The 17,329-nt window shown below is 39.7% G+C and overlaps 1 protein-coding gene across 1 annotated transcript; it reads right to left on the minus strand.

Moving 5' to 3' along the window:
• Positions 1-2,097: 2,097 nt before the first annotated feature.
• Positions 2,098-10,890, minus strand: LOC122558741 (chymotrypsin-like protease CTRL-1). The gene is made up of 7 exons (XM_043707533.1): positions 10,842-10,890; positions 10,353-10,456; positions 9,640-9,719; positions 8,306-8,387; positions 3,533-3,716; positions 3,307-3,434; positions 2,098-2,256 (listed from the first exon to the last, which is right to left on the minus strand). The coding sequence occupies exons 1-7, from the start codon at positions 10,888-10,890 to the stop codon at positions 2,098-2,100; spliced, it is 786 nt and encodes a 261-aa protein (XP_043563468.1).
• Between the last annotated feature and the right edge of the window lie 6,439 nt (positions 10,891-17,329).

Genomic DNA, 17,329 nt, shown 5'->3' on the forward strand with positions numbered 1-17,329 from the left:
CATCTTTTTATTACTTTTACCAAAGTGAATCACCTCACACTTAGCTACATTGAACTCCATTTGCCACCTTTCTGCCCAGTTCTGCAGCTTATCTATATCCCGCTGTAACCTGCCACATCCTTCATCACTGTCTACAACTCCTCTGACTTTCGTATCATCCGCAAACTTGCTCACCCAACCTTCTAACCCCTCCTCCAGGTCATTTATAAAAATGACAAACAGCAATGGTCCCAAAACAGATCCTTGCGGATGCCTTTGCTATCTATGTAATTTTGGCTGTTCATCTTGCCCTGTTGAACCTTCTCTATGCCTTCTGGATGCCTTTGCTATCTTATGTAATTTTGGCTGTTCATCTTGCCCTGTTGAATCTTCTCTCAGGATGCCAACCCTCTTCCCCCCCACCCTCTGCCAATTTGGTTTAAACTCACCCCAACAGCATGGACAAACATGCCCACAAGTATCCTGGTCTGTTGTACAGGTCCTACAAATTGCCTCAAAACAGTCCCATTGTCCCAGAAATCTAAAGTTCTTCCTCCTGCATCATCTCTCCAGCCACTGGACTAACCTCCCATTTCCATACTCACCAAAAATGATCCAGAGATTACTACCTTTTGGATCCTATTCTTTAATCTACTTCCTAGCTGCCTAAATTCTGCTTGCAGGACGTTATTCCTTTTTTTACCTGTGCCATTAGTATTAGTATGTATCATGATCTCTATCTAATATCCTCCTTCAGAATGCCCTGTGACATTCCTGACTCTGGCACCAGGGAGGCAACATACCATCCTCGAGTGTCTTTTGCAGCCACAGAAGCACTAGTCTGTTTCCCTTACAATTGAATCCCCTATCACTGTAGCAGACACACTCATGGTGCCTTGAAGTTGGCTCCCATTGCTTTCCCCTGTGGGAAATGGAGATGTTCAAAATTAAGAAGGCCTTGCTATAGTACAGAGGGAAAGACTGTTTCTAGCGGTTGGATGGTCAGAAAGTGGACAACACAGATTTTAACTAAATAGCAAAAAGAACTATGGAAGATGAGAATTTTCTGCACAAATTTTTATGATCTGAGATGCGTTGGAAGCAGATTCAGGAGTAACTTACAAAGGAAGTTGAATATACCATATATACTCGAGTAATAGTTGATCTAATGTAAAAGTTGACCCCCTATTTTTGGCCAAATAACCAAGAATTTTCCATATATCTCATATAAAAGTCAACCCTAGTTCTTTACAGATAACAGATCAACAATGTTTATGAATTATGTGCCGGCTGTCACATCCCGCTCCAGTTTTCCAATCAGCCGGTTGTTCTGCTCTGCTGCTGGTCTTCCAGTCGGCTGGCTGTTGTATTCCGTTCCGGATTTTCAGAATTACCATAATTCGAATTTTTTAAAAAATTTTTTTTATTCGTTTAGAGATCATTTGGGCTTCTGCTAATGATACAGTATGAATTTTGATGGGCATGAATTTCAGTCAGTCTAAGGAAATATCCATGTAATAGTCAACCCCATAAATTTAACGTTAAAAAGTAGTCAAAAATTTGACTATCATTCGAGTATATACAGTATACACGAAAAGGAAAAGAATACAGAGTTTTTGGAAAAGAGTAAGGAACGAGGTTATCTCGGTTACTCTTTCAAAGATCCAGCAAAAAAAAGTCTCTATCAGTCTCCATCTGTGCTCCTAGCAATCTAGAGGCAGAGTTCTTGAAATCCTGGTAATCCTGGATGTCTATTTGAATGAGTGGAAATTTATACTCCATATTCTGAGACAGAACCACTAACATTGCTATCTAAATAGAGAGCTTAATTTCAATTTTTGCACTTGATCAAAAAAAAGTGTCTGATTGGACCAGTATCTAGCAATACAGATTCTTGCTGCCTTTCTGGTATCGACTATTGACTTTATGCCTGAGGTTTCAGTGTAGCTTGTTCACTTGTTTTTGGCTCGTAAGTTCTGATTCCAATCAGAGCAGCTCAGTGTTTGGAATTGATGCTAGTACAGTCACTCAGTGTAAACTGAAACAATAAAAGAAGAGGGAGACTGAATGCAGGCTCATTGTTTATTAATTTGGTATGTCCCAAGTTGGTCACACTCACTAGTAATAAATGTATTGATCAACAAATGAGCGTAATTTGGAAACGCGGGCATAAACTGCAGGACTGTATATATTGCAGTTTACTGTTCCCCAAGAAACAATGCCAACTAGGTTCCAGCCGGTATTTCCATAGCAAACAAGAGGTCCTCCAGAATCACCCTGAAATTTAAAAAATAGAAAACCTTAATATTCCATAAAACGAAATTCAAGCAGTCTTCCCCACAAAGCTTTCTGATATGAACCTATATGTAATTTAAAAGGAAATGGATTAATACATTCCTATTGAAAGTTATGGTAATATCTCAGATCCCTAATGGAAAGGCTAAACTAACATGCTGTATCCAGTAGAGGGTTTTTCCCCCTCATTGTTTAGATTCTTTCCAACAGATTGAATTCCATGAAAGACTAACCAATAATTGATTAAATCATTGGCAATCAAAAAACCTTCCAGTTAATGGCAAAGTAACTTTATTTCAGGAAGTTACAAATCACACAACACCAATTTATAGTCCAACAAGTTTATTTGGAAGCACTAGCTTTTGGAGGGCTGCTCCTTCATCAGGTGGTTGTCAGGAGCGGCGCTCCAAAAGCTAGTGCTTACAAATAAATCTGTAGGTCTATAATCTGGTGTTGTGTGATTTTTGACTTTGTACACCCCAGTCCACACTGGCACCTCCAAATATTATGTCAGAAAGAGGAACAAAACAAGGTTGAGTTTTTCTATCACCATGAATTTTCAATCCTGCTGCAGTGCCCCTCTTGAAGTGAAGGCTATTTTGAGGAATTTGTGTGTGTATCATTGTACAAATAGTTCACTATTGGAGTGGGATATCACATAAATTCTGACTTAAAAACCTGACTCAGATCTCAGCTGATGAAAATGACTTAAAATAGAACCATTGATGCCAATTGAAGAAGCTGGCTATGGAATTCACTGAGCTTATTAGTCCCATAACCCAACTAAATGACAAATGCAAAAAAAAAGTTCCTTAAGTCTTATTGCATAAAATGATGGAAAGAAAGACCATCTGGCAGATTTTCTACAGTTTATTTGATTTAAATTTACTGCTATAATCAAAGTGACTTAAGTCTGTGTTATTCAAAACCTTAAGTCATAGAATTATAGTCACAGAGTCAGTGTATTGTAGACTTCATATTGAAGCCCACCCAGACCTTTAACATGATCTAAAATTTCAAGGCAGCACCTACCTGGCAAGAGGAGGTTCCAGAAGCACCAGCACAAATCATAATGTCAGTGATTTGATTCCCCCAGTACTGTCGACAGGTTTGTGAATCAATAATAGGAATATTAGTTTGCATCAACTTGCTAGAGATGGCTTGGAGGAAACAAATGAGGGAAGCAAAGATTAATTATAAAGAATTACAAGATGATTGTTCAAAATTATTTTGGTGAAGTATTTTAGAAAATTCTTACCGCCTCCAGGTACTGTCCTTCCCCATCCAGTAGTAATACAGATTGTGCCTCCTGGAATGTCAGCATTAGGAGCAACAAGTCTGACTGGAGAGGCATAGTGATTTATGTTGGCTGGGGAAGAGAGTCTGAGAAGAGTGCAGTCATAGTTCATGTTATAGGGGTTCCAGTAAGGATGGGTTATGACCTGTGACAATGATACGAAATGCCACTTATTCATTCTACATTTTTCATAAATAGTGTTAAAATAACTCAGGATGAAGTTGAAAGAAATTTGGGATGTATAGCCTATGCAGAGATGATGTGTTGAATGGTCTTCTCTTGAACCATAATTCTGTGATTCTATGGTATCATATCTACAAGACCTAATGTATCTGACCAACATAAAGCTATCATTGACAAAGTCAATAGTGTGACAGATGTGGTGATCACATGGTTTTGTGCTTCGGTCAAACCATACCTTGAGCATTGCATCCTATTGCAGCTACAAGGAATTGGAGGAGACAGATGGAGAAAAACAACAAAGACATCCTGGGGTGAGTAGTGTTATTTCTGAGAAAAAAATACTGAACTTGAGTTTTGCAGCCTGGAAAGAAAACATTGAAAGGTGGCCTCGTAGGAGTATATGATGTGGAGGTGCTGGTATCAGACTGGGTAGACAAGTCACAAGTCACTTCACCTGACAAAGGGGCAGCTCTCTGAAAGTTTGTGATTTCAGATAAACCTGGTGGACTGTAACCTGGTGTCATGTGACTTCTGACCTTACAGAAATAGAGCTGAAAATGTGTTGCTGGAAAAGCGCAGCAGGTCAGGCAGCATCCAAGGAACAGGAGAATCGACGTTTCGGGCATAAGCCCTTCTTCAGGAATGAGGAAAGTGTGTCCAGCAGGCTAAGATAAAAGGTAGGGAGGAGGGACTTGGGGGAGGGGCTTTGGAAATGCGATAGGTGGAGGGAGGTCAAGGTGAGGGTGATAGGCCGGAGTGGGGTGGAGGCGGAGAGGTCAGGAAGATGATTGCAGGTTAGGAAGGCGGTGCTGAGGTCGAGGGATTTGACTGAGACAGGTGGGGGGAGGGGAAATGAGGAAACTGAAAAACTTGCAGAAATAGATACAAATTTAAAGATAAAGAAATGTATAAACTGTTATAATTCTTAGGCAGGAGTGGGTAAAGGAAAAGGGCTAAGTCAGTAAAAACTCATTTTAAGGTTGTTAATGATAATTTTCTCCTCTCACCTGGAGTGGGAACAGAGTGGGAGAGAACACTGAAATCACTTTAGAAAAAAAATCATTGTAGCCATAACAGAGTCTAGTGTTGTTCTGCAACTGGGTTCAATAGCCTTTTTCATCAATATTATTTTGTGTATATCATTGCTGAGATGGACATAACAACATAAGAAATAGGACCAGGAGTCAGCCACTTGGCCCCTCTAACCTGTCCTGACATTCAATAAGTTTATGGCTTATCTCAACTCCCCTCTTATGCCAGCTCGTCATAGCTTTCAACTCCCTGATATTTCTAAAATCTATCCACCTCCTAATTAAATACTTTCAGTCATATCCTCCATAACTGTATGGGCTGGAGAATTTCAGATATTCACTAATTCCCTTGTGCCTCATATTTAGATCAGTGCCTACTTATTCTGTAAATGATTCTCTAGTCTGAGATTCCCTCCATAAGCGGAAACATCTCCTCAACATCTACCCTATCAAAATTCTTCTGAATCTCGTATGTTTCAATAAGATCACCCCACATTATTCTAAACTCTAATAAATTTCTAAACTATTTGGCCACTCTTGATAAATCAACACCTTCATCATAGGAAGCTAAAATTCTGTTTTCCATACACACGAACACCAAGATTCCTCTGCATTGAACTTTTTTGGAGTCTGTCTCCATTTAAATAATGGTCTGCCTTTTGATTCTTCCTATTAAAGTGCATGGCCTCATTCTTTCCTATATTATGCGCCATCTGCCAAGTTTTTCCTCATTCACTCACTCAACCTATCTATATCCTCTTGTAGGTTCCTTAGGTCCTCATCACAACATGTCTCTTAACTAATTTTGTATCTTCAAATTTGGATACATTATATTTTGTTCCCTCAACCAAGTCATTAATATAAGCAATAAATGATTGAGGCCCTAGAACTAATCTTCATGGCACGCCACCAATGTCTTCCCAACCTGCCGATGACCCATCAATCCTATTCTGTCTTTTGTGTCTTAACCAACCCTCAATCCATGTTAATACATTAGTTCGATACAATGAGTCCCATCTTGTACAATTACTTTATATGTGGTCTCTTATGAAATGCATTCTGAAAATCCAAATACATTGCATTTATTGGTTCCCCTTTATCAACGCTGCTTGCTATATCCTCATAGCACTCTAGAAAGTTTGTCAAATGTGATTTCTCTTTCACAAAGCCATGTTGACAGTGTTTGATTGCGTTAAGCTTTTCAAAATGCCTTGTTATTTCTTCCTTAATAATAGATTCTAGCATTTTCCCAATGACATATTTAGTTAACTGGCCTATAGTTTCCTGCTTTATGTCTCCTTTCATTTTGAATGCAGATGTCACATTAACAGTTTTTCAATCCACTGGAACTCTTCTGGAATTCTATTAGGTCTGGAATATTTTGACCACTGTCTTTACTATGTCTGCAGCCACTTGCTTCAAAACCCTTGGCTGTACACCATAACGTTTTGATGATTGACTGCTTTTCAGTCCATTAGTTTCTCAAATACTTTGTTCCTCATGATGGGAACTGATACAGATCTTGCCTTTCATTAGCACCATGCTTATTTGTCATCTGTAGAATATTATAGTGTTCACCACTACGAAGACCATTGCAAAATATTGTTTCAAATTATATGCCAGTTCACTGTTCCCTGTTATAAATTCCCCATTTAATCTTCCAAAGGGTCCCACTCTTACTTTAGCTATTCTCTTTCTTTATATCTTCTTATAGAAGCTCTTACTGTTTGTTTTTATATTTCTTGCCAATTTCCTTTGATAATCAATTTTCTCCCTTTACATTAGCTTCTTAGTCATCTATTGCTGGTTACTAAAAAATCCAATCCTTTGGCCTACCATTAATTTTCATCACCTTGTATGTTTTAGCTTTTGAATGGGATACTCTCCTTGACTGCCTTTGTCTACCACCAGTGGTTCATCCTTCTAGTTGAATCCTTCTTCTGACCAGAATAAATTTGTGCTGCGCATCATATAATACCTGCTTATATGTCTGCCACTGTTCATCCATTGACTTTCCCCTTAGTCAACCTTCCCAGCCCACTTTAGACAACTCTTTCTTCCTATTACTGTAATTGTCTTTAAGTTCAGAAGTCTGGTTTGAGATCCAAATTGCTCTCCCTTAAATTGAATTTGAAATTCTGCTATGTTGTGATCACTACCCCTTAGAAGATCCCTAACCATGAGGGATTATTAACTCTTATTAATTCTACCTCTTTGCACATTAATAGTTCTAGAATAGCCTGTTCATGTGAAATTGTGCTTTAAGAAACAATTGCTGATGACTCTATAAATTTATCTTCCTCATCACTCTTGCCCATCTGATTTGTACAGTCAACATGCAGATAAAAGTCACCCATAACAATTGTAGTGCCCTTCTTACATGCCTCCATTATTTTCCAATTTATACATTACCATGCAGTGTAGACTATAGAGCCTGTAGACAACTCTCATCCATGACTTCTTTCCCTTACTATGCCTTACTTACACCCAAATTGATTCAACAACTTTTTCTATTTCATCTATATCACTACTCACCTCATGGCAGATGTTTTCTTTATTAAGAAAGCTACCCCGCCACATTTTTTTTTGTCTATTCTGTTGGAATGTTGAATAGTCTGAAATATTGAGTTCCCAGTCTTGATCACCCTGTAACTACATCTCTGTGATAGCTATCAACTCAAATTCATTTATTTTTATTTGAACTGTCAAATCATCTGTCTTGTTACAAATGCTGAGTGCACTCAGATAAACACCCTTAATCTTTAACTTTCAACCATTATTACTCTCTGTGGTTCTAATTTCTGCTGCACTCTTCTACATATATTTTCTACCCATTCCTGTCACATGTTGATTATCATTCGCCTCTTCACTACCGAGTACCTCTGCACTCCTGTCTCTTCTAAAGTTTTTAAGTTCCCTTTAATTGAACCCTCCTCTCAACTAATTAGTTTAACCCCCTACATGATTCATCAGGCACTGCCTTTGTTGTGATTCTGACTTGCTGCACACTCCTTTCATTACTTCACTGTGTTGATGACTTGCTTAACATTGACTCCCATGGAGATAATATACAGGTTAGTTACATAAATAAATACATTAAGAAAGTGTACTTTGGAACTGTTTCTATATAAAGTTGGGGATTGAAATTAAGAATTGACTGATTCTTCTTTTAAGCCAAAACATATCTGGGTAAGAAAAAGTGGAGAAAACTGAAAAAAAATCTTAAAATCTTAGTAATATTGGTGCTGGAATAAAGTGGAATTCTTAAAACTCCACAGTATGTGAAGTGTATTTGGTTTAAAGATCAAGAACATTTATTTCAAAAACTTTTATTTATTTAATACAATTCCATTACTACAAAGTTCCCTATTCTATCTTTTGGGATGTATCTTTTTCTGTGGTACTGAATATGTTCCAAAGAAAATACAGTACAATAAGTCATTATTGGCAATTTACATTTAGAATCATCCTTATTCAATACTAAAGCATTGTAAATTGGAATCTATGAACAGATACATACCTGGGAAACACTTTTAATTTGAAGTTGTTCTTCTGAGGAATACATGTCAAATTCTCCAAGTACAACTCGATGATACCCAGGGCTGTTAAAAATGAATTTATGTTAATATGTGATGAACATTTGACATTTTAGTTCTTACAAAATTTTTGTTAAATGTTTAGTTATTACAAATGTTCTCTCTTGTTCGCGCTTAAATATCCAAGCAATGGAATAGTCTAGAGATTAAAAGTTGGGAATTGAAATGATATTGCCCAATGATATCTGTCAAACATATCAGCCGTGGTGATGAGCTGCCTGCTCAAGGTGCCACTTTCTATTTATTGGGAATCCAAGTGACAGAATGCAATATTCCCCACCTATCACCAATGTGCATGGTGGAGTTTGGTCCCCCATCTTCTGCTTAGTCACGATATCTAATTATCACAGACTTAATGCAGAGCTGGATGAAATGCAGTGCTCTTTATGGATTACTCATGCCTCACAGAATATGCAGGCAGCAGTTCACTACCTATACCTTTTCTGGATGTCATTATATACTAGAAATGATATTGAAACTCATTGCAAAAGACATGCTTTAAACTCTCTACCTGTCAGCATTAATACAAGCCTTCCCTAATGTGCCAACACTTGCAATGTTTGACACCATTATGGGCCTTCCTGGTACTAATACAACCACCCCAAATTAGAGTAAATTTAGAGATGGCTTTAGGCTATGCATTGAGATCTAATTAGAGTAACATTATCTGCACTTCATTGGACAAAATCAAATTTAGTTCCAAGAGGTGAGTAGATCTCCAGCACAATCCGCCACCACCAGCCCCCATTTGAGAAATTAATCCACTGAATGGAGATTGAGGTTATGTAAGTGAACTGTGCTGCACGGCAAGCATCGATCCATATGGTCCCAGAATTGGATTTGCCATGTTGTTACATTTCATCATAGAATCCCTACAATGTGGAAGCAAGCCATTCAGCCCATACCGACCCTTTGAAGAGCATCCAACCCAGACCCACATCCCTATCCTATCCCTGTAACCCTGCATTTCTCATGGCTAATCCACTTCGCCTGCACGTCCCTGGACATTATGGAGCAATATAGCATTATGGGTCAGTCCACTAATCTGCACATCCTTGACCTACAGGATGAAACCAGAGCACACAGAGGAAACCCACACAGACACAGGGAGAGCATGCAAACTCCACACAGTCACCCGAGACTGGAATTGAACCCAGGTCCCTGGCACTGTGAGGCAGCAATGCTAACCACCGAGCCACCATGCCATCCCTGCAATTTGTGCAACATAAATACAAATGGCTTGGTGTCAAATACTTACTTAAAATTGCAGTGGGCAGCAGTGATAACCCAGTTTTGATTTACTAGAGAGCCACCACAGAAATGTTGTCCATAAGAATCCTGTTAGGAAAGGTTTATTGAGGCAACAATTAAATCAAAGGAATTTAAATGCACAAAAATACAGAATTGAGCAGATGCTGGAAACAAAACCATAAAATGCTCAGCAGGTCAGGCAACATCCATGGAGCGAGAAACAAAGTTAATGTTTCATGTTGACAGCATTTCATCATCTGAACCATAAACATGATTTCTCTCTTCACAGCTGCTGCTTGACCTGCTGAGTATTGACAGCATTTTCTGGAGCTTAAAGGTACGTTAGATACAACAGGGGAGAAATCGGACCCATTTTCAGACACAAAGCAATTTCACAACCAAGCAATGATTGTGGGGAAATAACTACAAACAAAATGCATAGAGCGTAAATGAGCCCGTCTTTTCGTCATCCCACACATATACCTGAGACTGGGTTTTGGCCCACTGCCTCTGCACTTGCTGTTTTATGGCCCACTTGCTGAACTTTTCTTCAGCACTTGAAGGTGAGCAACTGTTCTTAGAAGTCACTCGAAAGCCACTATCAAGTAGATAAGTTGCAAATCATAATTTCATGTTACTGTACATGGACATCAGAGATTGAAATAAAACATTGCAAATGATGGTCTTTTACTGTATAAGTTATAATATAATTGATGTTACCTGCAGGGAAACCTGCCATGGCCAGGATCCTGGTTGAGCATACTGTCCATTAACAATTCTGGATTCATAATTTTTGCTGGGATAGACTGATGGAGCAGCAGCAACTGTAAAGTACACACATTTTACCAATGGCAGCAAATATTTTTATTTCTCCTTTATAAAAGAACTGAATGTCAGTCCTGTATTCTTAAAGAGGGTATCAGCAATATTGAGTTTCCTGTGAGTTTATAAAATGCAGTGTTACTCAGTAGAAACTTAGTCAGGGAATACTTCAAATCAACTGAAATGCAACTGAAGTTGTGAAAGCTAAGAATTATTTGAAATTGAACATATATGCCTTGTAAAAAATGTTACTACGTCATATAAAAAAAAGCAAATTGGACAGCAGCACTTCAACCGTCTTTTTATTCAATGTATTTTAATTAAAATAACTCTTTGTTAATATTTTAACATGAAGGATCAAATCATTTTATTGTAGCTGTCACTTACCCGTAGTTACTGTGATGATAGTGAGACAGAAAGTCCAGGGGAGCCCCATGCTTACCTTCCTGGTTTGGTTGCTGTTTGTACAGGCAAGCCACCTTTTACAATTTTTGCCTAGCTGTCAGCCATATCAGTGACTGATATGGAATATTAATTTCCCAATTAACTGATAAACATGAAGGTGGATTTCTTCTACCCAAACAAACCCATACTTTACTTATTAATTACCTTGCCTTGATGAAAACAGTTTTTGATTCCAGTTTGAAAAATAAGCTCACTGTGTGACACAGGATAGTTATTTTAATTTGCTTCTATTACGTTGCCATGAATCCTGAAATCATGCACTTTCTCATTTCCAAACTATCTATCCCTATTTCAGTCCATCTGCTACTGAAACCCTTGTGCATGGCTTTTCTGTTACCTCCAGGTTTGAGTATTTCAATGTTCCCCCAATCAGCCTTCTATATTTCACTCTCCATAAACTTCTGCCACCCTCATCATATCGCACAACAAGCCCCATTCATCTGTCTCTGCTGACCTATATTGCCTCAAACTTAAAAACTCTCCTTGTGTTTAAATCTCTTCATGCTCCTACCTTGGCAATCTTCCATGTCTCATCCAAACCTACAAATCTTGGACTCTCCATTTTCTGATTTTACTCTTTGTGGAACTCCCTTCTCCTTGTCCCAGAGTGGTGACTGTTCTTCTGTTACCTAAGCCCAATGCTTTGGAATTTCTTCCCTAAATTCCTCTGCCTTTCCTTGCGCCTTTTGTTGTACAGATTTTCTCTGCATACGTTGACCCCATTTTAACGCCTTTCCCACACATTTCCAACCATTAATCTGTAGCTGAGAGCCAAATGGTCTTAAGCTGCGAGCAACTATAGCTCATAACTAGAGGTTTTTCACTCCAATGTGTCAAGTCTCATTAGTGTTAAACACTGGCAAGCAATGTGACACAATTATCTCCCTGGGACTTTATGTTGTTATATTCAGTTGTTACGTGATAGAGATCCATGGAATCATTAAACTAAAAATGTTTAAAACTGCAAGTTGGGTGCAGTGATGAAATAGAGTGCTCATCTGCCATTTTTAATTCAATTAATGCACTTTTTGGAACTTAATAAAAACAATAGTGAGGTAATTAAACATAGGAGCTGTCTAATTCTATATGGATCCTAAAGTTTTCTAAGGCAATGACATGACAGTTCTTATATGATTTTACAGTCATAATAATTATTTGGGAAAGAAGAATGGTTCATGAGAACACAAGAAGCAAGTGCTGAGGCTGGTCATGGTGAAAATAAAGCAATACAATTTGTAATTAGATTAGATTACTTACAGTGTGGAAACAGGCCCTTCGGCCCACCAAGTCCACGCCGCCCTGCCGAAGTGCAACCCACCCATACCCCTACATTTACCCCTTACCTAACACTACAGGCAATTTAGCATGGCCAATTCACCTGACCTGCACATCTTTGGACTGTGGGAGGAAACCGGAGCACCCGGAGGAAACCCACGCAGACACGGGGAGAATGTGCAAACTCCACACAGTCAGTCGCCTGAGGCAGCAGTGCTAACCACTGTGCCACCGTGCCGCCCACAAATTTGGGAGTTTGAAAAAAACTTGTAGGTGTTGCTTATAGCCAGGGCAAAGTGATGGAAGCTGATCGAGAGGCAAGTGAATGAGACTGTAGTTACAAGGAAATAACATCATGAACTGGCGTGATCCACCTGAAGGGAAGCCTTGCCTTATGATAGTGCCTTTCATGATTACCACAAAATGCTTTGAAACTAAGTTACTTTTCAAATGCGCTTGTTTAGCTTGGGAAGTTTGCAGTGCAGTGGTCATTTCCTTCCAAATTGGAGAGGGTATATTTTGTATTCATTTAATTATATTTGGAAATTGATTGCATCTTACAGCTTTGCTATTTTGGAATGTGGGCATCTATTTTGGGATGTGGGCATTTATTGCCTATCCCTAGTGCCCTTGAGAAGGTAGTGCTGAACTGCATTCTTGAATTATCACAGTCCATGTGCAGCATGTTGGCCCATATTGCCAGGGTATTCCAGCAACAGTGAAAGAACAACAATATATTTCAAAATCAGGATGGTGAGTGTCTTGGATAGGAACATGCACATGGTGGTGTTCCCATGTATTGGTACCTTGGACCTGAGATGACTGACCTCCAATAATCCAAACCATTTTCCTATGTGCCAGATTTGACTTCGACCAGTGGAAAGTTTGTCCCCGATACTCATTGATTCTAGTTTTGCTAGGGCTCCTTGATGCCACTCTGGGTCGAATCAACCTTGGTGTCAAGGGCTATCACTCTGACTTCAACTCTGGAATCCAGCTCTTTTGTCCATGTTTGAACTAAGGCTGTAATGAAATCAGGAACTGGCAGAACCCAAACTGGGCATCTCTGGGTAGGTTATTACTGAGCAGGTGCTGCTTGATAGCATTGTCAATGACACCTCCCATCACTTTACTAATGATTGAGAGTAGACTGTAATCGGCTGTTGTAACATTGGCATCTACCTGACAATGCTTGGCTGGCGGACCAGTAAATTCTGGAACACAAGCCATTACATTTTTTGCCCGAAGGTTGTCAGGGCCCATAACCATTTCAGTATCCAGTGCCTCCAACTGTTTCTTGATATAACACGGAGTGAATTGAATTAGCCAAAGAGTGGCATCTGTGATGCTAAGAGATCACAGGAGGGGGCCAAGGTGGATCATCCATTTGGCACTTCTGGCTGAAGATTACTGTGAATGCTTCAGCCTTATCTTTATGTATAAGTATTTGCAGTTGCAGTTCTAAACTTTTATTTCATGACTCTGTTATTTTCCTCTGAATGTATATTTGTAAAATCATTTTTCAGTAGTACCATCTTAACGCTGTACAAGACACTGGTAAGGCTGCACCTGGGGTATTGCATACAGTTCTGGTCACCACATTATAGGAGGGATGTGGAAGTTTGGAAAGGGTTCAGAGGAGATTTACTAGGATGTTGCCTGTTATGGAGGGAAGGTCTTATGAGGAAAGCCTGAGGGAACTGAGGCTGTTTTTGTTGGAGAGAAGGTGGTTAAGAGGTGACTTAATTGAGATGTAAAAGCTTATTAGTGGGTTAGATAGGGTTGAGAGTGAGAGCCTTTTTCCTCGGATGGTGAAGGCAAACACAAGGGGCATAGCTTTAAATTGAGGGGTGATAGATTTAGGACAGATGTCAGGGGTAGTTTCTTTACTCAGGGAGTAGTAGGGGTGTGGAATGGCCTGCCTGCAACAGTAGTAGACCCACCGACATTAAGGGCATTTAAATGGGTATTGGACCTACATGTGAATAATAATGGAAAGGTGTAGGTTAGATCGGCATCAGATTAATCTCACAGGTCGGTGCAACATCGAGGGCCAAAGGGCCTGTACTGCGCTGAAACTTTCTATGTTCTATGTTTTATATGCATTAACACTTAGCAGTTCAAGCACATGGATAGATAGGTACACAATTGAAAGAAAGGGTAATCCAAGACAGAGGACAGGAAAAAGTTGTAGCTGTAAGAGCTGCTCCTTTTTTGAGGTATTTTCAGTGTTGAAGCTGATTTCCTCAACTTCTAGAAGCATTAATTACTGCTTAATAAGCTGTTGCATTGTTATGGAACTTTGGGGGAGAAAAAGATCAAAACAGCAACACTTTTAAAAGGAGGAAGAGAGACAAAGGTAGAGACCATGTGGCAGTGATTCAAATAGAGAAAGAAACCTACACTGCTGTCTGACCCAGCAATAATCTGCACAGCTGCTGCCTTCACTGTCAGTTTTCAAGTATCTCTGGGCATTGGAATTGGTCCAAAAAAAATAAACAAACAGGTGAAATTCACAGCTGGCTTTGTGTGTGGGAGCTCACAGCAGGAAAGCCAATGGCTTTTTAAAGTGTAACCTTACATATTTTCTTTTGTAAATCAACAACAGTGAGTAGAGTGGGGTTTTTTGATTATATGTTATTATTGAGATCTGTCTCTTGATTAAACTTTAAAAATATAAAAGCATAGGTACTAAGCTAGCATGGAGCGGTGTTTTTAGAGCAGTAAGACTGTGCTATTTTCTGGGTCTGTAGATTGTTAAACTGCAAAGATGGCCTTTGGCAGAGTGATGTGCTCTTCCTGTTGAATGTGGGAGATTAGGAGAGTTTCCAGGTTACTGATGATTATTTCTGCAGAAAATGTGTTTGGTTGGGAGTCCGAATGGATCACATGAATCAATTAGAGCAGCAGTTAGATGCAATGAGGAATTTACAGGAGCTGGGAGGTGTGATGGATGGCAGTTGCAGGGAGGGAGATAGACCACAGATACAGTTAGGTAGATGGTTGATATCCATGAAAGGTAGGAGAGGGAGACAGGTGGAGCAGGAGTTTCCTGTGGCTATCCCCATCTCAAACGAATATGCTGTTTTGGAAACTGTAGCAGGTGATGGACTCTCAGGGAAATGGATCACTGACAGCCAGGTTTCTGGTACCGAGATTGGCTCTAATATAACAAGGGCGATGCTAGGTTGCAAGCAATCGATTGCGATAGAGGCACAGACAGACGATCCTACGGCTGACAACAAGACATTAGAATGGTGTGTTGCCTCCCTGGAGCCAGGATCAAAGATATTTTGGAGAGGATACAGAATATTCTCAAAGGGGAGAGAGACCTGCAGGAGGTCATTGTATACATTGGAAGTAAAGTCATAGGAAGTGAAAAGGATGAGATACTGAGGAGACAATATAAGAAGTTAGGCAGGAATTTGAAAAGGAGGTCCTCAAGGGTAGTAATATCTGGAATACTCCCAGTGCTATGAGCTAGTGAGATAAGGATAGGAGGATCGAGCAAATGAATGCATGGCTGAGGAGCCGGTGCAGGGGAGAAGGGTTCACATTTTTGGATCATTAGAGTGTGTTCTGTAGTAGTAGTGACCTCAATAAGAAAGACAGGTTGCATCTGCACTGGAAGGGGTTTAATATACTGACAGGGAGACTTGTTAGAGCTGTTAAGGAGGATTTAAATTAGTGAGGGAGCAGTGGGGAGACCCAAGATGATAGTGAGGAATCAGATCAGTCTGAGGTTGGTACAGATGGGAAAAGGAGTAAGTCAAACAAACAGGGCAGGCAGGAACAAAGTAGAGAATGAGGTAGGATAAATGAAACTACATTCACTTCAATGCAAGAGGCCTGACAGGTAAGGCAGATGAATTCAAGGCATGGTTAGGAATGTGAGACTGGGACTCCTAATAGCTATTACAGAGATGTGGCTCAGGGTTGGACAGGACTGGCAGCTTAGTGTCCCAGGAAATAATTGCTATAGGAAGGGTAGAAAGGTGAGCAAGAGAGGAGGGGGAATGGTGCTTTTGATAAGGGATAACATTTCAGCTGTACTTAGAGAGGATATTCCTGACATCATGTCCTGGGACGTTATTTGGGTGGAACTGAGAAATAAGAAAGGAATGATCACATTATTGGCATTGTACTTTGGACCCTCTCAATTGTCAGTGGAAATTTGAGAAACAAATTTGTAAGGAGATCTCAGTTATGGGGAGGTTATGGTAGGGAATTTTAACTTTCCAAACATAAACTGGGGACTGCCATAGTGTTAAGGGCCTGGATAGAGAGGAATTTGTTAAGTATGTACAGAAAATTTTCTGATTCAGTATGTGGATGTACCTACTAGAGAAGGTGCAAAGCTTGACCTACTCTTGGGAAATAAGGCAGGGCAAGTGACTGAGGCGTCAGTGGGGGAGCACTTTGGAGCCAGTGACCATAATTCTATTCGTTTTAAAATAGTGATGGAAAAGGACAGAAAGTATCTAAAAGTTGAAGTTCTAAATTGGAGAAAGGCTAATTTTGGTGGTATTAAGCAAGAACTTTCAAAAGTTGATTGGGGCGGACGTTTGCCGGTAAAGGGACGGCTGGAAAATGGGAAGCCTTCAAACATTAGATAATGAGAGTCTAGACACAGTATATACCTGTTAGGGAATGCTGCATGACTAGAGAAATTGAGGTTTCATTCAAGAAACAAAAGGAAGCATCTTTCAAATATGGACAGCAGAAATGGAGTGATTCCTTAGAAGAGTATGAAAATGGTAGGAGTACACATAAGTCGGAAATCAGGAGGGCAAAAAGGAGACATGAGATAGCATTGGCAAATAGGTTTAAGGGACTCTACAAATACATTAAGAATTTAAATTAGTGAAGGAGCTGGGGGTGAGACCCATGGAGATAGTGAGGAAGCAGATCAGTCTGAGACTGGTACAGATGGGAAAAGGAATACGTCAAACAGGGCAAGCAGGAATAAAGTAGAGAATGAAGTAGGACTGATAAATTAAACTGCATTTATTTCAATGCAAGAGGCCTAACAGGGGAAGTAGGGAGAGAATAGGGCCCTTAAAGATCAGCAAGGCCAGCTCTGTTTGGAAACGCAAGAGATGGGGAGATACTAAATGAATATTTTGCATCAATAT

This window comes from Chiloscyllium plagiosum, chromosome 17, assembly GCF_004010195.1.
Source record: "Chiloscyllium plagiosum isolate BGI_BamShark_2017 chromosome 17, ASM401019v2, whole genome shotgun sequence".
Classification (NCBI taxonomy): domain Eukaryota; kingdom Metazoa; phylum Chordata; class Chondrichthyes; order Orectolobiformes; family Hemiscylliidae; genus Chiloscyllium; species Chiloscyllium plagiosum.